Source organism: Dermacentor andersoni, chromosome 1, assembly GCF_023375885.2.
Source record: "Dermacentor andersoni chromosome 1, qqDerAnde1_hic_scaffold, whole genome shotgun sequence".
NCBI lineage: Eukaryota > Metazoa > Arthropoda > Arachnida > Ixodida > Ixodidae > Dermacentor > Dermacentor andersoni.
In genome coordinates this window covers 378,984,850-379,011,847 of record NC_092814.1, presented here as the reverse complement: position 1 = coordinate 379,011,847, position 26,998 = coordinate 378,984,850, and the positions used below count along the sequence as shown (strand labels likewise).

The 26,998-nt window shown below is 46.6% G+C and overlaps 1 protein-coding gene across 1 annotated transcript; it reads left to right on the top strand.

Annotated features, from left to right (window-relative positions):
• The first annotated feature begins 18,125 nt into the window (after positions 1-18,125).
• Positions 18,126-21,345, top strand: LOC126518624 (glutathione S-transferase 2-like). The gene is made up of 5 exons (XM_050168396.3): positions 18,126-18,341; positions 19,814-19,872; positions 19,963-20,104; positions 20,677-20,844; positions 21,158-21,345. The coding sequence occupies exons 1-5, from the start codon at positions 18,201-18,203 to the stop codon at positions 21,293-21,295; spliced, it is 648 nt and encodes a 215-aa protein (XP_050024353.2). The 5' UTR covers positions 18,126-18,200; the 3' UTR covers positions 21,296-21,345.
• The last annotated feature ends 5,653 nt before the right edge of the window (positions 21,346-26,998 follow it).

Below are 26,998 nucleotides of genomic sequence, written 5' to 3'. Positions count from 1 at the left end.
TTGTTTTTCCATATGGCCAACATATGCTTTACACTTGCTTTCCATTACGTGCCTTTTAGAGCAAAATGCATGTGAAACCTTACGTGTTTGGCATGCATTCTGCTTTTTTTTGGAATGATCTGCTTTTAAATATTTAACTACAGCAGCACATTCAAGGCAGTTATGTTGAACAGCCTTTATACAGCTGAAATTACTTTTGTCCACTGGAACTGCAGAACTTTCACCTCGACATAACTCATCCCAACTGGAACTGGAAAATTTCTAGCTGGACATATGACTTCCCAACTGAAACTGGAAAATTTCCAGCTGGACATAAAACTTCCCAGCTGAAACTGGAAAATTTCCAGCTGGAAATAAGACTTCCCAGTTGAAACTGGAAAACATCCAGCTGGAGATAGCAACTTCCCAACTGGAAATGGAAAACTTCCAGCTGAGAAATGACATTTCCGGCTAGATATGGAAAATTTCCAGTTTTCGGAGCTGTTTCCAGCTGGAAAACAGGCTGGAAAATGATTTTCCAGCTGGAAATTCCCACCTCATTTTCATGTGGGTTTGACAATCGACCGCTTCTGTAGTGTCGTCTAGACCCTGTGGTGCGGTCTAATTAATAGAGAGTTTTAGTTTAGGGGACGTAAGGCGTTGGGGCCCATAGCGCTTGGGTGCGTTTGCGTACGCAAGCAGAAACATGTTATAGGTTAGCGGCCCCAAACGCAAGCCGCAGTAAGGTCGCATGCGCTTGCAGCGCCATCAACGTCTGATTGTTATGGCGCTGAGCGTTATCATTCTTTAAAATATGAAATCAAGTATGTGAAGTAAAGAACATAAAACTATCTTTATTAAAAGCCCTTAATAGAGAGGTTTAGCATGTCTGATATTCGGGAGAACGCAGGCGGACGGCGGCCTGCATGGTGCAACCACATGGTGGCACAAAGCTCAAACAGACAAAAACAGGTAATATTGCAGTAACCAAGCGTATTTTACTTTGCTGCGGGTGTAAACTTTTGGCAGCAACACGATTACGCCAGTAGAAGTAGAATAGACTTGGTTACTGCAATATTAGCTGTTTTTGTCTGTTTGAGCTTTGCGCCACCACGTGGTTGCACCAAGCAGGCCGCCGTCCGCCTGCGTTTACCTCTCTAATAGAGATGTTTAGCTTGTCGGGTATTTCAGTAAAACGTAGGCGCTGGGGCGGAGGCGTACACTTGAGCGGGCTGCATGGTGCCGCCACCTGGTGGCGCAGTGCTCAGACAGAAACAGCTAATATTGGTTTAACCGAGTGTATTCGCTGCTGGTATAAATTTTCGGCACTGGCGTAATCGTGTTGCTGCCAAAAATTTACACCAGCAACAAAGTAAGGTACACTTGGTTACTACAATATTAGCTGTTGCTGTCTGTTTGAGCACTGCGCCACCAGGTGGCTGCACCATACAGACCGCTCCCGTTTACGCCTCCGCGCCAATGTCCCGTCCGCCTGCGTTTTACCGGAATACCGGACAAGCTCAACCTCTCTAATATATATAAAACGACGTCTGTCGACACTTGGCGAAAGATTTGTAAGTTTATGTGCCCGCCTACGTCACGACTGAGGCCGAGCCGAAGCAGTCCAAACATAGGTTTGGTCAACTGTAGTTGGGCGTCTCGTGCATAATCCGCTGTGATCAGTGTTTTGTTTATTCAAAGCTTCCTGCAAATTTTGACATGCTGCCGTTGCGGCGACAGCGTGCCGGTGCGCTCTTCGACCAGCTTCTTTACCCCGTCGGCCGTGAAGTGCACACGTCCTCGACGGCGCTGCCATGTTCTCTGCTGTGTGGTGGGACGGGCGGCTTGTCTCGGCTGGTCTCGCTTCTCGTAAGTTCTCATACACCGCGAGAGTCACGTGGGTAGCGTGACCGCTTAGGGGCAGCTATGTTTCCGGCCGCCCCTACAACCCAAGAACGCAAGTAGGCGTACCAGTCTGCGCATGCGCAGCACCGTCGCCCCCAGTCCTTGCGTATGCAAGCCGCTTGCGTCCCCTAAACTAAAACTCTCTAATGCGGCTCTGCTTCTGGGCGCCCTGCCTATGCTGTGACAAAGTACGATTTTTTCGCCAAACGCGATTAAGGACATGAACCTGTGGCAGGATCAGGGATATTGCTGCAAACAGGATGTGTAAGCGGAATATCTCTTGTTGGCAGCATGTCCAGCTTTTCCATAGAGTTTCTCACTATAACACCTAGAGGGTAATCTGGCGCCACCGTCTATGGGAGTTTCTTAAGTGGGCACCGTGCCGCCATGGGAATGACGGTATATGTGTCTGCGAGGCTCGTGTTGGCTGGTGTTGTAAGAGGCTTCGTCTAAAACGTGCGGATGGCTACGCAAATAACGCGTTCTCAAAGTAAAATTTTCATAAAATGTTTCCATTTACGCATATTACATCTTTACTCACCCACGATGTATGACCAAGCGAAGAAAAGCAAGAACAGACGACCAACTGTTTCAAAGCGAGCGCGAACCTTGTCGTCTGTCCTCCAACTTTAGCGGCCCGCTGATACTTTTTTACGTAACGTGTAGTCGTACACACAATAACAAGTTCTCATAGTTAAACAAAACATGTTTTTGCGTAATAATAAAGCTAAAACAGCTTTTCACGTGCTGTTCTAGTAGAAAATGAATCATTGTGACAGACGGAACGGTACTTGCCAAGCGCGTATTCAAGGTGTCCCCTCTCTACGAGAACGATGCCAATCCGAATCCACAATATACCGGCATTCCCATGCATACCACAGGGCAGCAGCGCCAGATTTCCCTCTAGGTAATGTAGTGAGAAACTCTATGAGCTTTTCTGATGGATGGATGGATGGATGGATGGATGTTATGAACGTCCCCTTTGGAACGGGGCGGTGGGTTGCGCAACTAAGCTCTTGCTAGTATACTGCCTAATGTCCTACCTAGGTTAAGAAAAAATACACGATGTACTCCCACAACCAAATTCCCTGACCCCCTATTGTGAACTTTGCTTTTGTCATCATCATCATCATCAGCCAGCTTTATGTCCACTGCAGGACGAAGGCCTCTCCCTGAGATCACCAATTACCCTTCTCCTGCACCAACCGATCGCAACTAGCGCCCGCGAATTTCCCAATTTCATCGCTCCACCTGTAGTCGGGTACAACTTTAGAAAAAAGGGAAGGCCCCGCCCAGTAGACCGATGCGCCTCCGCGACAAAAATTTTCCCGCTCTAAAAATCGTGCTTTTGAAGCGCCCAATTCTCGGTATCAATAAAGACTTTTGTATTTTGATGACTGGTTTAGTAGAGCTCTCATGTGCTACAGCACATGCCCGATCTCGACAGAAAAATAACCCCGTGCCTTCCACAACGCTGCCCGTGGTCTGCTCTTTAACTTCATTGCAAGTGACAAAAGTAGGAATGGCAGCTCTGCGTGGCTTTTGCGCTTGTTTACATGTACACAGCACATTTACTACTCCTTTTCCGAGTTTAAAATGAATCAATTGCTATTGAAGAAGTACTTATATAGAACAGTGCATTTATCGCAACCATTACAAACCATGGGGTGTGAATACTCGAGGCAGGAAAGGTACCAAAATGCTTGATTCATCATTTTACAGAAGTACTCTTGGTTTTAATAGCAAACAATTTATATTTTTTGGTTTTGTGTTTTCCCAAATTTATTTCCTTTTCACTTTTCTTTTGCAAGCCTGCAATCTCGCGAGTTCGTGCAAGGCATTCCGTGCGAGTTTTTCGACATGGAGCCCAGCGAGGTGACATCGGAATGCGATCCTTTGTTGCCGAACGACCCTTGTGTCGCCTCGATGTCCACACCACCAAGGAGCCTCGACAAGAAGAACAAGAGTGGCCACATCCTGAACAGTGATTCACGCAACATGATCCTTCACTGCTACACGTATTGGCGCAACAGCGAGCCTCAACACAGCGTGGGAGGCCACTACCAAGTTTGTCGCCGAGATGCTCGGTGTCAGCGAAAGCACAGTGTTCAAGGTGAGGAGGGAGGTCAGAGCGTCGCATATTTCGGGTGGCAAACTGTCGACGCCCGAGCGAAAGCACCCACAAAATGTAGAGAAAAGAAGACACAGCATGAAGTATGACAGCTTCACGTCGTGCGCGCTGAGGTCATGTGTGCGCGATTTCTTTCGCCGCAACGAGAAACCGACGATCGAGAAGATAACGAGTTCTCGAAGTGTATGGATCTCCCATCACTTAAGCGGTGTACTGTGCGTCGCCTGCTTGTCGAGATCGGATTCAAGCACGAGAAGAGGAGCCGCAATTCGTTGCTTATCGACCGGGATGACATCGCTGAATGTCGAAATCGCTACCTTCGTGACGTGGAGTACTACCGGGCGGAAGGCCGAAATATCTTTTTCCTGGACGAGACATGGGCGACGGCAGGACACACTCGGTCGATCGTGTGGACAGACACCGTGGTGCAGAAGCGCGGACACTTACACGCTCGAGCAAATGGCCTGTCGATGGGTCTGAAACAACCTTCTGGAAAGGGCCAGCGCCTGATTGTGACGCACATCGCCAGCGAGAATGGCTTCGTTGACGGCTGCTTAGATATATTCCGAGGCCCAAAAACAGGCGACTACAACGAAGAAATGGGGCACAATCCCTTCGAGGGATGGTTTAATGAAAGTCTGCAGAAGTTGCCTACTGGTAGCATCATTGTTTGGACAATGCACCTTACCATTCCAGGCGAGAAGAGAAATTGCCGACGACAGCTTGGAAGAAGGAAAAAATACAGGAGTGGCTCAAAAGCAAGAACATCACCTATAGCGAAAGGATGGTGAAAAAGCGGCCGCTTGATTTGGTAGCATCATTAAAGCCACGCTTTCTGGGCTACATCGCAGACAATGCAGTTGAAAGGGTCGGTTGCATTGTACTCAGGCTCCCACCGAACCACTGCGAATTTAATCCTATCGAGCTCCTGTGGGCAAAGGTGAAAAATGGCGTCGCTGTGGACAACAGAGCCTTCAAGCTGTCCACGGTCGAAGACGTCTTGAGGGAAAAAATCAAGCACGTAACGGCGGAAGACTAGAGGAAGAACATTCACCACGTGATGGACCTGCATGCAAAGTTCAGGCTTGACACGTCTGGGAGTGACCACATCCAACCAATCATCATCCAACTGGGTGAAGTGAAGAAAGCGAATCCGACTGCGAGCAGTCCGGCATTGAGCCACTCGATACGGCATAACAGCTCCTTATTAAAGAATGAACAGTCCTTATTAGGGCTACCAAATTTTGCCGGTGGACTAGCGTGACCTCTCAAATTTGCGGATTTTCTCGTGACCTCTCAAATAAATAAGCAGCTCATTTGGTGACATATTCCTTTTAATGGAAGCTCAATTCTGAAAAGGCAACGTCCCGCAGAGATGGGGCTCAATATAAGTATTGGCATGGAAAAGTGCTGAAATGCTGGAAAATCTGAATGCAAATACAATTATTAACCATGAATAACTATGTGGGGTCCAAAATGCTCATTCGGGCAGCCACTGTCCAGCCTCACACGAGAAAACAGTAGTCAACGTGAAATTGACAGCCACTCTTAGCATCCTGCACGCAAAAGCACATTCATTTGGTTGCATTGTTTATTTTGGTTATCTGGCTCAGGCAAATAATGTGAATAAGAGAACAGTTAGAAAACATCACTGGCTTAATGAGGCATAAAGTTCTCACTAGGGCAGCCATTCTCGAGTTGACGGACCCTATGGTGAAGTAGCAGCAGCCGAGGTGAAACTGACCGCCAATGTTGGCAGCCTGCGTGTTGAAAGGAAAACAATAGCAGTCGTGTTGGAGCCATCGTCAAGTTTACATGCCCCTAAAGGCCAATACATGCAGCCAAGCAATAACAAAATCACACCGTCGGCTCGGTTTACTCCCCTGCACAGTCATTTAATTTGATCAAGCCACTTGAACAAATAAGAGCAATGTAGAGCAACATGCCCCTGTTAGGCGGCCTACTTTCAGGTAGTTGTGCTGCCGCTACTCTTTTTTCCAGGCTGTTGAGGTAAATAATGCCGATGTGAGAAGGCCCAAAATACTCTATTGGGCAGCCACCATCAAGCATGACGGGCCCTATGATAAAATAACAGTAGTTGAGGGCACACTTGAAAGGCATCTTTAGCATTCTGCATTTCAAAGCGCAGTCATCCGTAGGTGAAACTGCAGTAGTCAATGCGAAATTGACAGCAACTGCTGGCAGTTTGCATGCCAGAGCATAATTATGTGGTTGCATTATTTTGGTTATCTGGCTCAGGCAAGTAATGCGAATGAGAGAACAATTATCAAACATCATTAGCTTAGTGAAGTCCAGAGAACTCATTTCAGCAACCACCGTCGAGCTTGGTGGGCCTTTTGGTGAAATAGGAGCAATCGGGGGCACGCTTGACATGCACCTTTAGCGTACGCACTTCAAAGCGCAGCCATGTCGTAGCCATTGTAGGTGAAACAGCAGTAGTCAAGGTGAAATTGACCGCCACTTTTAGCAGCTTGCATGCAAAAGTACATTCATGCGGTCGCATCCTTTATTTTGGTTATCTGGCTCAAGCAAGTAATGCGAATAAGAGAACAATTCTGGAACATCATTAGCTCAGTGAGGCCCAAAATACTCATTCGGGTATCTTTTAATAACAGTAGTCGAGGGCACGCTTGAAGGCACCATTAGCAGTCTGCACGTCAAAGCGCACTCGTGACGTAGCCATTGTTGGTGAAACAGCTGTAAGCAACGCGTAAATGACAGCCGCTGTTGGCAGCTTGCATGCAAAAGCACGTTCATGGGGTGGTATGCTACAAACCCCATTGTTTATTTTGGTTATCTGGCCCAGGTAAGTAATGCGAACAAGATAACAATTATCAAACATCATTAGCTTAGTGAGGCCCAGAAAACACATTTGGGTAGCTATTAATAGGAGTAGTCAAGGGCACGCTTGAAAGGCACCGTTTGCAGTCTGCACATCAAATCGCAATCATGCCGCAGTCATTGTTGTATTTGTTTATCTGACTGGGCAAGTAACAAGAATGTAAGCACAATTATTCACCCTGAATAGCTCTGCTAGCATTTTTGTACTAAAATATGCTGAGTAATTTTGAATGTGTTTTATTGAGGCAATTACTTAATTCCCAAGCCGTTGGCATATATACGGCCAGGTTCAGACGATGACATTGGTGAAGTAATAAATGCTGAAAGTTGCAAAAGCTCTCAGTGCGCTGCTTTGCTGGGCTCCATTCACTGAGAAGTCTCTTTGTAACGATAAAAGCGTCAGACAGGAAATGACACCCCACTGCACAATGTTATTCGTGTTGTAAATTTTGACCAGCATATGTGATTGGCAGCGAAACCGTCTGTTTACTAAGACTGAAAGCGTGAAAAATGCAACAGCATAGCAAGGTGCTATTTCACTATATGCACCCTTTCATGTGCACTTCTGGCGAGCTGCCACATGCACTGATGCATAAATATGAACAGAGGTAAGAGGCAATGTTACTGCGCAACCCACATGACGCTTTTAAGAAAATGTACCGGTAAACATTTCTGTTTTCTAGGCGATCAAAATTTTTTTTGAGCGAATTGGTTAATCTCATTGCGGCAACAACACAAGAAGCAAGGACAGAAAACACAGCAAGTCGGCAGATTGAGAAGAGGTTGCTAAACAGAAGACGATGCTAAACAGTTACTACAAGCAAATAACATTCTAGACGTTGCAGCCCTTGTCAAGTACAACCTTGCCACTTTTCTTTTCAAACTAATAAATTACACAATATCATTATCGCTAATTCCTATATCATCTCTAACAAACACTAACTCAACTGGTTTTGCGCTGCATAATAACTTTATTCTGCCCAAAGTGCGCACTAATTATGGGAAACAGACAATTCACTTTGCAGCCATATTACTTACATTACCATTTGTCATAAAACTCCTGAAACCCCATCGATCTTGCGATGAACTGAAAAAATTTCTGTTATGTGATATGTAAGTGACACTATGCACTGTATAATCCGATTTTGGTTTTAGACCTGCCATTCTTGTGTACTCCAACATGTAATTATTTTTTTCTGTAATTTTTTTCTCTTTCTGCTTTTTTTTACGTTAGTTTTATCTACTTTCGAAATATTGCTTACTGCCGTTGTATTCTCTATTAATTACTTCATCTACATAGATTTGTATCTCATTGTTTATCACTACTGCAATTGTACCAATTGAGCTGCTGTTGCTTGCCAAATGAACATTTATGTTAACCATGAACAGGAGGTCCCAATTCAGTTTTAACTATGGGACCTTCTTCTGTAGACCACTATCTGTACATTATTTTTATGTAATAATAAAATTGATTGATTGATTTATTGATTGATTTACAACAGTGAGAAACACTTTAATGAGATGGAAGAGGCCAGCCCTGCAGTTTACAGGAGTTAGTGCTTTCAATCAGATTGGTTAATGAAAACGTGTAAAAAGACTTCGCTGAAAGAAAACTAGCAAAAACAAATGCGAATATAAAAGAAAACGACAGAAACAAGAGTAAGCGCAAACGCGCATGCAAGCAGGCACGTATTCTCAGACAAACGCAAAAACTAAGAAAATCTCCAATATCAAGAAATGTGGGAAATAAAAAAAAATTTGACAAACGCAAGAAAACATACTCAAATTTACAAACAGACGCGGGTAGAAGTATTAGGGGAAGGTTCACAAGCTGCTGTGCCTACCTTCTTGTATGTTTCTTTTTTCTTTTTACCGTTCTCTTAATACTGTCTTGGGAATTTTTAATTGCAACATATCACGAGAATCGAAAAGCAGCGAGGAGCTGTGTTGTGGTAAAACATATCGAGTTCTGGCAACACAACTTATACGTGACTGTGCCACAGCACGCATTCTACAGCTTACGCGCGCAGTGAGCACTGGTGGACACCAATCATTCGACGGTGCTACACAACGCTCCAACACCGCCCCTAGACGCTCGGCTATCTCACTGCTGACAACGATCGTTCACGCTAAGTTGACGGCGACAAATTTTTGCATTGGGGGCTTCTTTTTCAAATATTTTCTGTTGAGACATTCGCAGCTTTGTTTCATGCGCACACGCTTTTCTCGTTTCTCCTGAGAATGGTTTTGCTCCATCACTACACCCCGTCCGACGAAAAACGCAGCGACACAGTACACCGACACACCCGCCGCTGACCGTAGGCACCATACTTTGGCAAACTTCTCTCGTCGTAACTTCACTCGCGAGCTACATAAAAAAATCATGGAACAAACACGCAGGATGGGTGTTTGCAGCGGTTGCCGTGGGATCCTGTTTTCACGAAAAGCATAGCGCAGCGTCAGCGATGCTCGCTGCAATGTTTCTTCGCCGGGTCACGGCTTAGAATAAGCGAACGCGTCACAAATGCCGCATCGTAAGCTCGCAGTAATAATTTCCGACATGATAGACCTTCACACAGCTGACACGACATGGCCCAGTTCGAAGCGCGGGTGGCCATCTTCTCCGTCGGCGGGGTCACCAGCTGTCCGGCTCATGACGTCGGTCCAGAGTACGCGCCCATTGGTGGGTGCTCGTGTGCATTCACCTCGGAGGAGTAAACGCCCCCTTTTTTCTAAAGTTATACCCGACTATAGTCTTCTGTCGTCTTCGATTGCGTTTCCCTTCTCTTGGTACCCATTCTGTAACCCTAATGGTCCAACGGTTATCTATCCTGCGCATCACATGACCTGCCCGGCTCCATTTTTTTCTGTTGATGTTATTTGAATATAGTCTATACCCGTTTGCTGTCTGATTGAAACCGCTCTCTTTCTGTCTCGCAACGTTATGCCTAGCAATCTTCGTTCCATCGCCCTTTGCGCCGTCCTTAACTTGTTCTCAAGCTTTTGCTAGTGTCCAAGTCTCTGCCCAATTTGTCAGCAGTGGTAAATTGCACTGATTGCACACCTTCCTTTTCAAGGATAGCGGTAACCTTCCAGTCAAGAGCTGACAGTGCCTGCCGTGTGCGATCCAACCCATTTTTATTCTTCTGTGAATTTTCTTCTCATGATCAGGGTTCCCTGTGATTAATCGACCTAGGTAAACGTGCTCCTTCACAGACTCTAGAGGCCGACTGGCGCTCCTGAACTCTTGTTCTTTGCCCGGCTATTTATCATTATCTTTGTCTTCTGTATATTAATCTTCAATCCCACTCTTACACTCTCTCTGTTTAGGTCCTCAATCATTTGTTGTAACTCGTCTGCATCGTTACTGAATAGAACAATGTCATCGACAAACCGAATGTTGCTGAGATGTTCACCGTCAATCCTTACTCCTAAGCCTTCCCAGTTCAATAGCTTGAATACTTATACCAAGCACGCAGTGAAAAGCATTGGAGAGATTGTGTCTCCCTATCTGACCCCTTTCTTTATATGTATCTTCCCGCTTTTCTTGTGTAGATTTAAGGTAGCTGTAGAACCTATGTAGATATTTCCCAAGGTATTTACGTTATCGTTCTGTTCTCCTTGGTTACGTAATGCCTTTATGACTGGTAGAATCTCTACTGAGTCAAATGCCTTTTTGTAATCTATGAAAGCCATATAGAGAGGCTTATTGTCCTTTGCTGATTTCTCGATAACCTTGCTCCCAGCAGTTATTCATGTAGACAGAATGTGAGAGGAGTTAAGTGTACCCGACCTGCACCACTAAAGTATCCGAGGTTAGAAGTAGGAAATAAGAGGATTAGGTTGGAAGATGGTGGAGATTAGGGCAAGGAGTATGAAGGAGTATAGAGGAAAGGAAAAAAGGAGGAGGGGTAGTTGAGGGGAAAAAGTGAAAGTTATAGCAAAAGTGTAGGTGAGAAAGAATGAAATAGAGAAAGAGAAAGCTACTATCCACCGCCAAGGGGACGGGCTCAGCAACAAGCGGGTATTTATTGAACAAAAAGTAAATAAAGAAATATCGCAGCGGTGGCGTAGAGGTAGAGCATCCGCCCCACGTGCAAGAGGACCGTGGTTCGAATCCCGGTGCAGCGCAATTTTCCACCGGATCAAAAGAACGCGTGCTGATAAAATTGCATGAACAGGCCTGGAGTGCAACCTGATCCCGGTGACCAGAAAAGGTAACGCACTCCCTCGTCAGAGCAGGACTGGCCACCCTGGTGCAGCACTTGGTCACAACCTCCTATATGAATACAACGATCAAACCCAGGCCCCTCAGCCCCCAGTAGCTGCGAAGCAACTGACCACGGTGGCGGTCAGAGCTGTGACGCAGCAGAGGGTACTAAGAATACCTGGGTCCCAACAGGCCGCCATCGGAGTCTGAACATGGCAACACTTAACGCTAGAACGTTATCTAATGAGGCGAGTCTAGCAATGCTGTTGGAGGAATTAGAGGGCAGTAAATGGGATATAATAGGGCTCAGTGAAGTTAGGAGGACAAAACCAGCATAGACAGTGCTAAAAAGCGGGCACGTCCTGTGCTACCGGGGCTTAGCGGAGACACGAGAACTAGGAGTCGGATTCCTGATTAATAAGGATATAGCTAGTAACATACAGGAACTCTATAGCATTAATGAGAGGGTGACAGGTCTTCTTGTGGAACTTAATAAGCGGTACAAATTGAAGGTCGTACCGGTCTATGCCCCTACATCTAGTCATGATGACCAGGAAGTCTTAAGCTTCTATAAAGATGTGGAATCAGCGATGGGTAAAGTCAAAACAATATACACTGTACTGATGGGCGACCTCGATGCCAGGGTAGGCAAGAAGCAGGCTGGAGACAAGTCAATGGGGGAATACGGCATAGGCTCTAGGAATAGCCGGGGAGAGTTATTAGTAGAGCTTGCAGAACAGGATATTATGCGGATACTGAATACCTTCTTCCGTAAGCGGGATAACCGAAAATGTGACGTAGAGGAGCCCGAATGGCGAGACTGGAAATGAAATAGACCTTATACTCTGCGCTGACCCTGTCATCATAGAAGATGTGGACGCGCTCGTCAAGGTGCGCTGCAGTGACCATAGGATGGAAAGAAGTCGAATTAGCCTAGACTTGAGGAGGAAATAATCATTATCAGAGAGTGGTTTTGGCACGTAGAGCCCCATAATTTTTTGTGACGTTCAGCCGTCGCCATTCTTTCTGGGCATGCGTCTGACCGGCATAGCTTGCTATATCACCCCTGGGAAATTAAAATTGGTCGCCGAATCTTCGGCGAGTGCTTGCTCGTCACTTTGTCTAGCCGCTCGCAGAGCCGATGTATGCAGTTGATGTGTCTGTGCAGTGGTGATTTGCATGGAGATCGTCGTTGCACGAGTTTTTATCGGCATTGGCTCATGTATCCTGCACACAGCAAACAACTGTTCATAACGCGCGAAAGCGTTTACAGGGATGCCACCCGCGCCTCACACCGGCGTTAGATTAGGCGCCGCTGCTCAGCACGAGTTCGACTAACGCTGGAAAGAAATTCGCAAGTCAGCTGCGGTTATCACAGCACGATTACCTTTTTCGGGGCATCGCACATAGTTCGCACATTACCTTTTTTCGGGGCATCGCACACATCGCACATAGTCAAGGGAGGCGCTGGCAAGGCTGCGCTACTTCGACAAAAACACCACTCGTAGCCGCGCGCCAGCCGCCATGGATCAGATCTCTTGTTTATCTGTTTTTCTTGTTTTTCTTGATCCGTTTTTTTTTCACAAATACGCCTGCGGGCGTCGTTGCGCACGAGGCGTAAGCGCGCAGTGACTATACTCCATTCCATGCATAGCAGTCAACGCTACGGAGGCTAGAGAGACTTCTTGCTGTGGCTTCGTTCACACTTGGATATAGAATTCGCTGTTTTTGACCGCAATTGGAGACAAGTCAGTGGGGAATATGGCATGGGCACTAGGAATAGCAGGGGAGAGTTGTTAGTAGAGTTTGCGGAACAGAATAATATGCGCATAATGAATACCTTCTTCCGCAAGAGGGATAGCCGAAAGTGGACGTGGAGGAGCCCGAATGGCGAGACTAGAAATGAAATAGACTTCATACTCTGCGGTAACCCTGGCATCATACAAGATGCGGACGTGCTCAGAAAGGTGCGCTGTAGTGACCATAGGATAGTAAGAACTCGAATTAGCCTAGATCTGAGGAGGGAACGGAAGAAACTGCTACATAAGAAACCGATCAATGTGTTAGCGGTAAGAGGGAAAATAGATGAATTCCGGGTCAAGCTAGAGAACAGGTATTCGGCTTTAACTCAGGAAGAGGATCTTAGTATAAACGCAATCAACGACATTCTTCTGGGCATGATTAAGGAGTGTGCAATAGAAGTCGGTAGTAACTCCATTAGACAGGACCAGTAAGCTATCGCAAGAGACGAAATTCTGATCAAGAAGCGCCAATGTATGAAAGCCTCTAACCCTACAGCTAGAATAGAACTGGCAGAACTTTCGAAGTTAATCAACAAGCGTAAGACAGCTGACATAAGGAAGTATAATATGGATAGAATTGCGCATGCTCTCAGGAACGGAGGAAGCCTAAAAGCAGTGAAGAAGAAACTATGAATAGGCAAGAATCAGATGTATGCGTTAAAAGACAAAGCCAGCGATATCATTACTAATATGGATGAGATAGCTAAAGTGGCTGAGGAGTTCTATAGAGATTTATGCAGTACCAGTGGCACCAACGACGATAATGGAAGAGATAATAGTCTAGAGGAATTTGAAATCCCACAAGTAACGCCGGAAGAAGCAAACAAAGCCTTGGGGGCTATGCAAAGAGGGAAGGCAGCTGGGGAGGATCAGGTAACAGCAGATTTCTTGAAGAATGGTGGGCAGATTGTTCTAGAAAAACTGGCCACCCTGTATACGCAAAACCTCATGACCTATCGCGAACCCAAACCTTGGAAGAACGCTAACATAACCCTAATGCATAAGAAAGGGGACGCCAAGGACTTGAAAAATTTTAGACCGATCAGCTTATTCTCCGTTGCCTACAAACTATTTACTAAGGTAATCGCAAATAGAATCAGGAACACGTTAGACTAAGCAAAGTACCAGGCAGGATTCCGTAAAGGCTACTCAACAATAGACCATATTCACACTATCAATCAGGTGATAGACAAATGTGCGGAATATAACCAACCGTTATATATAGCTTTCATTGATTACGAGAAAGCGTTTGATTCAATCGAAACCTGAGCAGTCATGGCGACATTATGAAATCAGGGTGTAGGAGCCGTATGTAAAAATACTGAAATATATCTGTAGCGCCTCCACAGCCACCGTAGTCCTCCATGAAGAAGGCAACAAAATCATAATAAACAAAGGCGTCAGGCAGGGAGATACGATCTCTCCAACGCTATTCACAGCGTGTTTACAGGAGGTATTTAGAGACCTGGATGGGGAAGAATTAGGGATAAGAGTTAATGGAGAATACCTTACTAACTTGCGATTCGCTGGTGATATTGCCTTGCTTAGTAACTCAGGGGACCAATTGCAATGCATGCTCACTGACCTTGAGAGGCAAAACAGAAGGGTGGGTCTAAAAATTAATCTGCAGAAAACTAAAGTAATGTTTAACAGCCTCGGAAGAAAACAGCAGTTTACGATAGGTAGCGAGGCATTGGAAGTGGTAACGGAATACATCTACTTAGGGCAGACAGTGACTGCGGATCCGGATCATGAGACTGAAATAATCAGAAGAATAAGAATAGGCTGACTTGCGTTTGGCAGGCATTCTTAGATCATGAGCAGCAGGTTGCCATTATCCCTCAAGAGAAAAGCGTATAAGAGCTGTGTCCCACCAGCACTCACGTACGGGGCAGAAACCCGGAGGCTTACGAAAAGGGTTCTACTTAAACTGAGGACGACGCAACGAGCTACGGAAAGAAGAATGATGGGTGTAACGTTAAGCGATAAGAAAAGAGCAGAGTGAGTGAGGGAACAAATGCGAGTTAATGAGATCGTAATTGAAATCAACAAAAAGAAATGGGCATGTGCATGACATGTAATGAGGAGGGAAGATAACCGATGGTCATTAAGGTTACGGACTGGATTCCAAGGAAAGGAAAGAGTAGCAGGAGGCGGCAGAATGTTAGGTGGGCGGATGAGATTAAGAAGTTTGCAGGGACAAGATGGCCACAATTAGCCCATGATAGGTGTAGTTGGAGAAGTATGGGAGAGGCCTTTGCTCTGCAGTAGGCGTAACAAGGCTCATGATGATGGTGATTGTGATTGTGATGATGATGATGATGATGATGATGATGCCATTGTACTGCAGTCCCACTTGACTGCTTTGTTTTAGCAACTCGAGCGGTTCGTGCAAAAAGAAACAGGCATCGTGATTGCTGACTGAAATTCTGAAAACTTCACTACAATTTACGCACAGTAAAAACTCAATCTAATTTCCATAACTCCTACAACTGTTATCATTCTTATTAATAATGAAAGCAGGTGGCATATTATTCAATTGTTCTATAGGACGACGTCCGGAGAGCGGCAGAGATCTGAGAAGCGGCCTAGACGAAACTAGAATTATGACTGAGGTCAACCTGCCAAAAAATTTACCGACCGTGCAAGTCACCCTGAAAAAAATAACGCCGGTGAAGGCGTCAGGGTTCTAACAGTTTGCACGAAATAAAAAGAAACTTAACAAGAAAACCTGGAAAGCCTTCCTTTCCGCTCGTTTGGGTGCTTAATTATGCAGAGTGCACAGGTATACCCTAAAATAGCTATTCAGTGATACCTTCAGATGTTTAAGTAGCTAGTTCCATGTTTTATTGTGGACATATAGAATAATTTCTGTCTGCAGTGCGTTGACACATGTCTACTATGACTATGTGGAAAAGGGACGGAAGTTATTTTCGTGAATGGTGTGATCTACTTTAATGTACATAGGCATTCGTTATGGGTTTATGAGCGAAGACGTGATAAAATTCATTGGGATTAATAAATGTATACTACGTAATCCCTTGGCAGTTTCCAGTAATGTCGCCTGAGCGTCGACCACACGGAATGTAAAAGCCTTAATCGTAGGGAAAATAGGTAATTTTGTTGGTTATGTCACATTCCTTTTCTCAAGGAACTACTGCACTCAATATTTTTATAATGCATAAACAAAAAGCACAATGAATGCACATTTCACACTTAAAAGTTTTATTAACGAGATATATGCCATAAAATAATAGAAATTGCCAGAATCAAGATTGTGAGAAAAAATTTAAGAGTTTGCAAAGACACACTTGTATGTACTAAGAAAAAAAAATGAACAGAAATTATGAGATATACAAATTGTATTTCCGTCTTGTAAGCACTCACATTCGTAAATGTCTAAATTTTTCACTGAACAGGTCTTCCACTACAAAAATGTAAGTGCATGCAAGCACTACAATTAGGCGTACCGTCCGGCAGAGCAGTTCCTCGAGGTAAAACACAGCCGAACGTTGAATGTCTTGCAGTAAACTGCTGTTTGCTGGTCGGTTTTCTTCTCGTTGGAGCATTTCTTGCAGTTTCTAGAAGTCTCCATCTTGCCAGGCTCTGAAGCACCCCAAGCGAAAACGAAGCAAAAGGTGAAACTAACGGGGCTGCGGCCCTCGTTGTTCCTGGCTGGCTTGCGTTGCTCCTAGAATCAAAGTCCGATGGAAAGGCAGGCTCGCTGCTGCTCGATAAGATCCACCGCAGACGCAGCGGAATCACGAGATCAGTAGAAGCGCGCGCGCCGCTTCCGCAGGCGACCATTTTTTGCTTTCTACTTTGACGATCACGAAACTTCGGAGCTCGTTCAAACATCAACAAGGGAAAAAAAAGCGAACTTCTAAGAAAACAAAAATATGGTTCTCCTTCTTCACGTCTGATAACGCAGTGTGTTCGTGAGTGGCGCAGAAAGTCTCGAAAACGGCATTTCAAACCATCGACGGCGGGCTAACGATGTCCAACGGCGAGAAGCGGCGCAATAAGCAAAAGTATGCGCCGGCGCACAAAGCACTCTCGGGTGCGAGCATCGTCTGCCATGCACTGTTCGCAGAGTTCGCATAAACAGGACACCCGCCCGGACAGTGTTATCTGCGGAGGCATGTTTCGGAAAAAAGCGACGGGAGAACCGGTGTTGTATAATGTTAATCAACGATGCGCTTCCCATTTTCTGTTCGTACTACTGGCATGCGCCTAGAAATAAAGACAAAAAAACAGGATTGATGAGCACGTGCGAGGTAGTGTCATAAAAAAAAAGCAGAACCAATGATTGAAAATTGCTGAAGCTCCGTCGCCTCACTATTTGTGACCGTGCGCGAAGGGTCCTACCGGATGATAAAAGCGAACTCCTCAGGTGAACAGCGCAGCAAGCGGCATTCGAACTGTTATTTGCGCTCTTGAGCACACTGTGGACCATCTATCTGCTTTTAACAGTTGTATCTGCGTTTCACAGTTGACTGGGAAATATATACTGTTGCATTTGCTATAGCTTATTCGAAAGCGTTCCTGAGTGTGAATATTCCATACTGCCAAGCATTTATCAGAACATGGTTATTTACAGCCTTTCTGTCGCCCTTTACCCGCCGTCATGGCTTAGCGGCTATGGTGTTGTGCACGAGGTCACAGGGTGAAATCCCAGCCCCAGCGGCCGCATTTCGGTGGGCCTGAAATGAAAAAACCACGGCGGTCGCATTTTGATGGGTGCGAAATGCGAAAACATCCGTGTACTTACATTTAGCAGCACGTTTAAGAACCCCAGTTGGTCCAAATTTTCGGAGTCCCCCTACAGCGTGCCTCATAATCAGAAAGTGGATTTGGCACGTAAAACCCCATAATTTAATTTATATTTATGTAATTTTTAAAATGCAAAAAAATACCTGTGTCCCGTGCATTGAAGGACCTTAAAGATACCAAAGATGTCAAAATTATTCCGAATACCCCACTACGGCGTGTGTCATAATCAGTTCGTGGCTTTGGCACATGGAACTACAGTTCTTTTCAATCGCACTTTCTGTGTTTATCAGGCCTTATTCTTGCTCTCACGTCGGGAACATCAGTGACGCAGCGATGCAGCGATGATAGGATCGGGTGCTTCTCTCCTAACCAGCTAGAAGAATCATTCACCTGACGCTAGATGACACTCGTGACCCCGCTGCGTTGTTAACGCCCCCTCTCGCGCCGCAATAAAATGAAGTGCTGACGGTCAGGCTTGCGCCTTCGTTCCCTGATCTGTTTTGCGTCAAGGATCGTCTGGATTTTTCATTCCATCGACATGGTTGCTACTCTCTACAGCGTTCCCGCAAGTACTTCTTGCATCTTCGTGCGCTCACTAGCAAGGCACATTGGCTTCGATCTAACTGTCAAACACCTGGACTTCACTAAGAACGAGCACCTCGCTGAGGATTACCTGAAGGTCTGTAGCTCTTCCGCTGTTGCTACTGTTTCCAGCTTTTTATCCCCGTTTCTTCTTTCAATTTCACATTCAATCGAATTCGCGGACATGTATATTTAGTACGGCAAAGCCCCGATCTTGTTGCGAATCTCCAGCTTCAGTTTTTACCGGAGGTTTAGTGTACAAATGCCGTTGCAATCCTGCACGTTCATGCAGCCTTCGGCACGGGTTTCTGTGAATGTTGCAAGTTTCAGTCGTTTAAAGGCGAATGTGACCGCGCAGAGCAGTCAAGGTTACGCGCACGTACAACACATGCGCAGGCTTTTCGGGTACCACAGGTGGGCGGCATCTTGCCGAATGCCGCGCCTTCTCGTGTTCACCCTAATCGTAGCTACTGCATGTGGTTGTAGACTAGCTCGTATACTCTTGGCAACATCATGTCTGATCATCGTATCGCTCGTATACGAATAGCTTCATGAACTCCTCGCTACGTCTTGTTCATCGAGTTTCACTGTTGGTCTTACACCTTCGTTGTTGTTTTTTTTTTTTTTTTCGCTTCGTTTTTATGGCCCGCAGTCTCACCCGAGCGCCGTTTCTCTCGATTTCAAATCGGGCTCATAATTGTTCTGTTCGGACCCACATACTACTTGCGTCTTTAGCGATCCTTCTACACCTGTCTTTATTGTCCATACCTTCCCGCCTTTGTTTTCAGTTTAGTCGCCTGCGCATCTGTGATTTATGCGGAGTAACCGAACCGCATGGCGGCTGCCTCTTTTTTGGCCACCGGTGGGCTCTGGTGCTCCCTCGAAGGACAATTTCCGTCATAATGCGTCGCGAAGGTTCCCGCTTCCATCTTGTGCCACAGTGCGCATCACCTCGGTGTCCCCAGCGTCCACCAGTGGCGCAAAAATCGCCGGCACCCACGCGCTCCGAATATCGCGTGATTCTCGCTGATACTTCTGCCTCGGCACCCACGTAACCAATACGCTGCTCAGGTGCCTTCTACACACAACGATCGTCTTTTGAAGTCTCCTACTCTTGCTCACTTACAAGAACTTTGTTCCCGAATCGCAGCTCAATTCTTGTCGCTTGCTCCACTGATGCAAAATCGGCAGTCAATGTTCGCAAATGTTTGCACAGCGCGCACAATTCAGTCCACTGAGCATGAACCACTGTACCAGCCAGGACTTTTCCGCATGACACTTCCCGGGAACATGCCATGTCGTCACTCGGGTCCGCAGTACTGCCATTCATGCATCTGCTCTAAGCTGTTCAATATCGCTTCTTGCGACATTACGGGTTCTGCGTTCTTGGCCGCATACTTTTCTTTTTTTTCGATAGCAATACGTCAGCCCTACGTGAGGCCTTCACACTTTGGATCTTCCAATGGACTCGTTGTGTGCATTCTTTGCCATCCCCTTCGACCTGTCACCCCTATTTCTACTATTTTTCCCATTGTTTTCGCGTGCACTGACCTTGCCCTTTTCTTGCAGCTTAACCCCTTTCACAAGGTACCCACCCTCGACGATGGAGGCTTCGTCGTTTACGAGAGGTTGCTTAATTCTAACTATTTCCCATTCCGCTTTTTTTGCTATGCAACGCACTATTGTTGCGCTCCTAACTTCCACTCTTCTCTTCACAGCACCGCCATCGCCTACTACATGCTGCGCAAGCACGCCCCTGAGTGTGACTTGTACCCCAGAAGCATTGAACTGCGAACTCGTGTTGACCAAGTTCTCGCCACCGTCGCCACCACCATTCAGCCCAAGCATTTCAGCTTCCTCGTGAGCACTTAACACATTTCCGCGCTGCTCTTTCCCGTTGTTTCTAAGCAAGCGACAGCGCGGTTTTCTTGATACGAGCCTACGGCACTTGTTTCAGTTAACTTCAGCTCGTCAAAACGTGCTTGACTCTCCGTTGCCTGGTGACCATACATGTACAACTATGTCACCAACAGTATCTGCTGCTGACCTGCGATGTATTGAACGTTCGAGTGCCTAAATTGTCTCGCCCTCTCCCACTATAATACGACAGCTTATGCCAGGTTATTGTGCCGCGCCTTCCTTTCGTTTTATTCTTCCCGCTTCGTCTATAGGACCTCTTTGTAGGTTCGCCGGTAAGTATGACTGCTATTGCCCAGCTCTGATCACTGACGGAACTGCCGCTTCACGTTTCTCCGTTGCTCTGGAGCAACTCCGCTAATCTCTTCGTTATTTCGCTTCTCTGATTCAGAGCTTCCGTCTCGTCTATTTAACTCCGCATGCCTCCCTGTATTGCCCCCCCCCCCTTTCTTTTGCCATTCTCGCTTATTCTGGTGGCGCCCACCATGCCGCTTATCCTTTTTGCTTTACTGCAGCGTGATACCTTCTGTGAAAACCTCAAGCCGACTGAAGGAAACATGGCTGCTTACGAGGAAGGCGTTCTAAAAAGGCTGGAGCTCCTCATTGGTGCAGGACCGTTCTCTCTAGGTGACACACTCACATTAGGCGATCTCTTCATCGTGGCCAATCTGGCTGTGGCTCTGGTAAGCATTACACGCACCGGATTGTAGCCTTCGAAGTTTTCAGAGGCGTTTCATGCCATCAGCATGAGGTGCCCTTTCGGGATATTTGCTATGCAATTGCGTCACGGCCACCTCTTCACATTCTCTACGTATTTCATCGCGCGTCCACTTCTATAGGCCGAAAGTTGTCATACCAACTAGCCACAGTTAAATCCCTTTTGAGCATTATTTCGTACTTCACACTGCGTACTTAATTGCCTTCCAGTTACCGAAGTGAATCGTTGTGTATACAGCGCTCTCGCGACCCTCTTGTCTTTTCTCCTCTGTTTTCCAGAATACTGCAGCGGACCCTGTGAAGTTCCCGACTCTTGTCGACTACTACGAGCGCGTCAAGGTAGCCCTTCCGTACTTCGAAGAAATTTGCGAGCCTGCCATCGCTTTCATCAAGGAGCGTTGGGCTCAACTGAAGTAATCTTTTCTGTCGTGCAGATATGACCTAATTAATAAACCAATCCACCCATTTCCCTGGCACCTCTCCACTCTATCGTTGACTAGCACACCTCTTTCCACGACTCCTGCCATATCCTGGAAGCTAACGACTTCTTCTCCTGCCTGCGGGAGAACTAGTTATTGAATCGCCATGCACACAGCCGCTTTGATTTCCATTTAGTAAACTCTCCTATAAAGAACCAAACAATTTGTCTCGGAACTAGCGCCCAGTTTTCCGCGATGCTGTGCTGGCAAAGTATCGTGACGCACATCTAAAACAAATACAAGCACCCGCTGGTAATGAACGGACGTAGCAATGCAGTGTACGGAGACTTCATAAATTCAACACGTGGTCCTGTCGGCATGTCTTCCGCGCTAAGCAGTCATTGCGAATGTTGACCTCGCCGGCTAAATTATAAAAATAGCAAGCATGGAACTCGCAAGGCCACCGGAGCATCATGTGCATGTAGCATGATGCCTTAGTTTTCATGTCAACCTTGCTATAGCCGACGTTCTCTCGCCAACGCAAGTCGTCGATTAGGCGCGCCGTCGTCGACTAAATCTGCACCGCCCTATCGAGATGGCGTTCGGACAAGTTCATGATACAAGCAACATAGCGCCGAAACTACGAAGGGAAAGTGGAGACGAGACAAGCGCTTCTCGTGTCTCATATTTTCCCACGTCCTTTCTGATCTGTTGCTTGCATCACGATGAATAACAGACATGCCCAAGCCTATTCCCCTTCTGGGCAATTTCGGCTTTCTAAACATGTATAGGGTTTTCCGTGGCTAAACCATGGTCTGAGTATGAGGTACGCCTTTGTGAGGGACTAAATGTGAGTATTTTTATCCCCTTGTTTACCGTACACTTCAACCTAAGTACACTTAAATCTAGGTATGAGCATTATGCTCACCCCCACTACTGCCACCGGGACTAGATTTAACCCACAACTTCGCGCTCAGCAGCGCAACGTCATAGCCACTGGGCTACCATGGCGGGTTTAGCTCTACTACAGGGGCTGTCAATGCATACTGCTTGACCTTTCGCGGTGGCGAGATTACCCTCTGTACAATAATCTTGCCCCTGTTTTCTGGCTTGTGCTATCCTGATAGGGCGATGCTTTGCCGCTTGCACGGCAGCGCAATTAAGCAGAGGAAACGTTCTTTAACGACCACGTCTACTCATGCAAGGCTTAACTTTGGGCAGCAAGGAAAATGTTTCTTTCAGATCAGAAATGGAGGGTGATATCGTGACTACCTAACGCTTCCGGAAATGTTTGCTTCCCCCTTGTGCTATGCTACATTAGGCTGGCGCTGCTGTGAGTGTGGAAAGTTTGAATTCCGAGTACCTTTACCACCCAAAAAAAGTTATGCACATCTAATGCATGTCTTGGAATCTACGAGGAGCCATTAATCAAATGCTATAAATTGGCTCATAACCACCGCGTTGGTTTAGCGGCTATGGTTCTTGTCCAGGACCAGATGGAATTACATACTCCGCAATTTGTCATCTTGGAGTAGAAGCTCGAGAAATTCTTCTGATGCTATACAACTCTACGTGGGAAACAGCAACTGTGACTGGCCACGGAAGTGCAGTCGTCTTGTTGCTTTGCTAAAACCTGGGAAATGACCACATGATCCTTCACATTATCATCCTTTAGCATTGACAAGCTGTGTCCCTAAAGTGATGGAGCGGATGGTACTGAGCAGACTGGACTGGCTGCTCGAGAAAAGTGGTGGATTTCCTGATTTAGCAATGGATTTCCCTCATTACTAGTTAGTGACATCAACACTAGTTTGGGATTTTTGCATCCCACGGAGATATGCCCCGTTATAGCAAACTACTGGTTTCTTCGCCTCGAAAGCTTTTTTCTATTGACTTTCTGCCCTCTGTTCGGGTGACTGCTCCTTTCCCTTGCTGTTCTCGTCACTAATTTTCACCGAATCTGACCTTTCCTTTAATTTATACCGACTCGACTTTGACCATCGCTTTGGCTTGTAGGGTCTGTATTTATTCCTTTCCTTCTTAGGAGCTTCGTCGCCTTCGAATGCACGACGAGGTACGTACTCTCATCGAGATCGGTGGCTCTCGTGATAGTGTCTACGCCTGACCTATCCTGAACCCAATACTTGATGTTTACTGGCAGCCGGCGGTAGACTTGTTCTAAAGCAACGCAATGCATTGTCTTTTCGGCATCGCCGAGTGCACCTTCTTCTCCGAGCCATTCTTTCAGGTTCACCTCCAAGGCGTGTGCAAAATCTGAGTATGACTCACTTTTGGTCTTCTCGACCTCCCTGCATTTTCGCCTGAATTCTGATAATCTACACATATTTAAGCAGGTTCACTTTGACTTCATCGAAGTCTTCTGCTTCTTTCCCCACGCGGGCAAATATATGAGCTACCTCACGCGGCAGTAACGTAAGCAAGCGTTGTGGCCACGTGTTTCTCGCAAATTTTGCCTTCTCACACATGCGCTCAAATTGCACCAGAAAAAAAAACTATGTCCCCCCCCCCCACCCCCTACTGCGTAGGGTGTCAAGTCTGTCATTCTGCGCTCGCTTTCGCGTGCCTCTGCGCTAGGTCTTTCAGTATTTTGAGATTTCAGGAGCTCAATCTCTATGCGCTTCATTTCGAGGTCGCGCTCTTCTTTGGCCGCACGTGCTGCCCGTTCGCGCTCTTCTTTTTCCTCTAGGCGCTTACGCTATTCCTTTTCTTCTAGGCATTTACACTCTCCTTCTTTATCCGCGATGCTCTCTAGGCATTCCTTCAGTTCATTGTCGTCGGCCCCGGTCGCTTCGATCACCTCTATGATCTCCGGCTTTCTCTTTGATTCGGTAATTTGGAGGTCCAACTCTCTGGCCAAGCTCAACGATTCCGGCTTCTTTAGTGCCTTCAAGTTCATGGCTGCCCTTAGTGCTGCTGACTCTTCACTCTATAACCTCGTCGTACTCAAAACTTCTGTCGACGGTTAAAGAAAAATCACTACTCTGTACTTCTACAAAAAAAAATACCTAAAGCCAAGTGATATATTAGTGAAGAAAAGCCGTGCAGTCACCATGTGCGGTCATGAATTCTGACACCTTCCTTCCGAACGTTGTCACCAGGACGAAGAGGAGACGATCTCGTAGATGTCGTCCAAAGTTAGGCTCTCCAGGGTTGCGTATCCCAATCGCTGCCAACCAGTTGTTGGGACGCCTGTTTATCAAAGCTCGACTGACGTTACTATTGGGTAGCGTGGCGTTATCGGCAGGCTGCAGGCATCCGGTAGACCATAGGGACCAGGCAAGGGTGAGACGACTTCTAGTGCAAAACTTGCACGGTTTATTCAATGGTTGTTGAAAGATGAGAAGATGAGAATGAAATCTAAGAGTACTTTGCGGGGCTGCTTAAATAAGCCCTCTAAAGTCGTAGGTGGGATCTTGCTTATGTCAACGTCACGTGACATACACTGAGTTCCATGGGGCTTGGCGACGGCACCCCCTCATCCGGCGACCTTTCACGAGCCCGGCTCCGCAGGCGGCAACCCGCAGGTCCGGGATTGTAGACGCTTATCCTTTTTTCTAGGCGACGTTGGTTAGCGGAAAGGGCGTCTAGTTGAGGAAGGGCGACTGATACATTATCCCAGTTGACGTCTTTACGAGTGAGCCCCCGCTGGCGGCAGTCCGCGGTCCTGGGAATAGTAGACAGCTGATCACTTCTCTTTCGTGCGTTGCTGGTTCACGGAAAGGGTGTCTGGGTGTGGGGGGGGGGGAGTGGATAGGCAGCTGATCCATGGTCCGAGCTGACGTTGTAAGTCCTCGTCGTGGCTTGATCCTTTCTTCTAGGTGACGTTGGTTCGCGAAAGTTCTGTAGAGCTTGACAGTTCCAGGAAAAGCTCCATCTAAAGTCGCACGCACACAAAGGGGCCTTTACGCACTGCGGGCTGCCAGCCAGACCGGCAACCCCTCGAGATAACCACAACAAATTGGGAATTCACCCTTCGTTTGGATGAGGCATGGTGGTCGAGCATCATTTTTGCACGGGGTGCTACACACCAGCCGTAACAACGGCGAAGTACTTGCGCTGTAGAGGCCTGCAACTCTCAGTAACTAAGTGTGCAGTGTTGGTATTAACGTGTAGAACAATGTCATAATATCCAATCGTTGTCGATGGAACGGCGGTCCCTTTAGTCACCCACCACAGATTTCTTGGTGTGATAATAGACCGCAATCTGTCTTGAACAAAACATGTTTCTGCGCATAGGGCTAAATTGACCAACTTCATACACGTTCTTCTTGTAATATCTGGACTGAGATTGGGCCCCTCTGAACGAAATTTCCTCGAAGTGTACCAGGCACTTTTTGCGGGCTACATAAGCTAAAGCATGCCTGTGCTATCTAACATGGGATCATCTTGTATGCGCACGCTGGAGCGCCTTCAGGCACAATCACTGCGGGTATGCCTTGGCTTGCCACGCTGCACATCAACTAATGGCATAATAGCGGAAGCACGGGCTTGTACAATCGATATATAAAGATCTTGCGAACCAGTGCTAACCAATGTTCGCCTGCTGACCAAACACTCACACCATCCTCTGTCAACACTTTCAAGAACCAACTTTGACTGTGCTTTTTCTAAAGCAATCGCATGTCACGCAAGCAATATACCTGCAAGGTTCCAGGCCACCAACATACCGGAGACGCCTCCATGGACTTTGCCGAGACCACTAGTGAGGGTTCAGATACCCGGAATTATGAAGAAATGCCACGTTTTTTTCCATTGACTTGAAACAGATCACCCTGTCCCATGTATTTACATTATATTGCGAGACTGTACAAGTATATACCAATGGTTTGGTCACACCGTCTGCCACAAGGGCTGCTTTTGTCATCCCGCAACTTGGAATTACTCGGCGATTTGAATTAGAACACAAATCGACATGTGCGGCTGCGGAATTTGCGGGAATACAGGAGGCTCTCCGTTTTATGAGTACGCAGACACCTCATAAATATGGGCGGTGTTCTGCGATGCCAAATCATCGCTACAGGCGCTAAAATGCTTTTTAAAGATATCACCACATTACGTTCTTGTGCTGGAAATCACCGAAATTCATCACAGTGCCAAGTTATGTGGTCACGTGATCACTTTTCAATGGGTGACTAGTCATTGTGGTGTGATTAGAAATGAACTGGCTGACAGTGACGAAAGACCGGCCTTCGCTTCCTCTGATGAAGTACGGATTGCCAACTCGCGACCTGACACCAATTCTATGATCAACGCACTCATGCAGGACCTTACAAAGGCGTACGGAACCGACGGTGACAACATCCACAGCCGCTTATATATGAATGACCCAGACGGCAAATTCTGATTGCCCTCGAAGGTTACGCAGAGCAAAACGTCATTGCTACACAGGATTAGGCTCAGCGTTGCTTTCAGCCCTCGCTACGCGCACTTCATCGGCCAGTCGAGCAGCCCTGATTGTGAACACTGCCAGATGCAGGAAACGCTGGAACACATACTGTGTGATTTCCCAGCATATAATATGTTGGAGCGAAGGACGTTGAAAAGTTCCCTAGCCAGCGTTGGCAGGCAACCACTGTTGGAGGACGCTATTCTCGGCCCATGGCCTGACACTGCAACTTAAATGCGGGCAATTAAAGCGTTGTTGAAGTTTCTGCAGGACACCAAGCTAGACGAGCGGCTC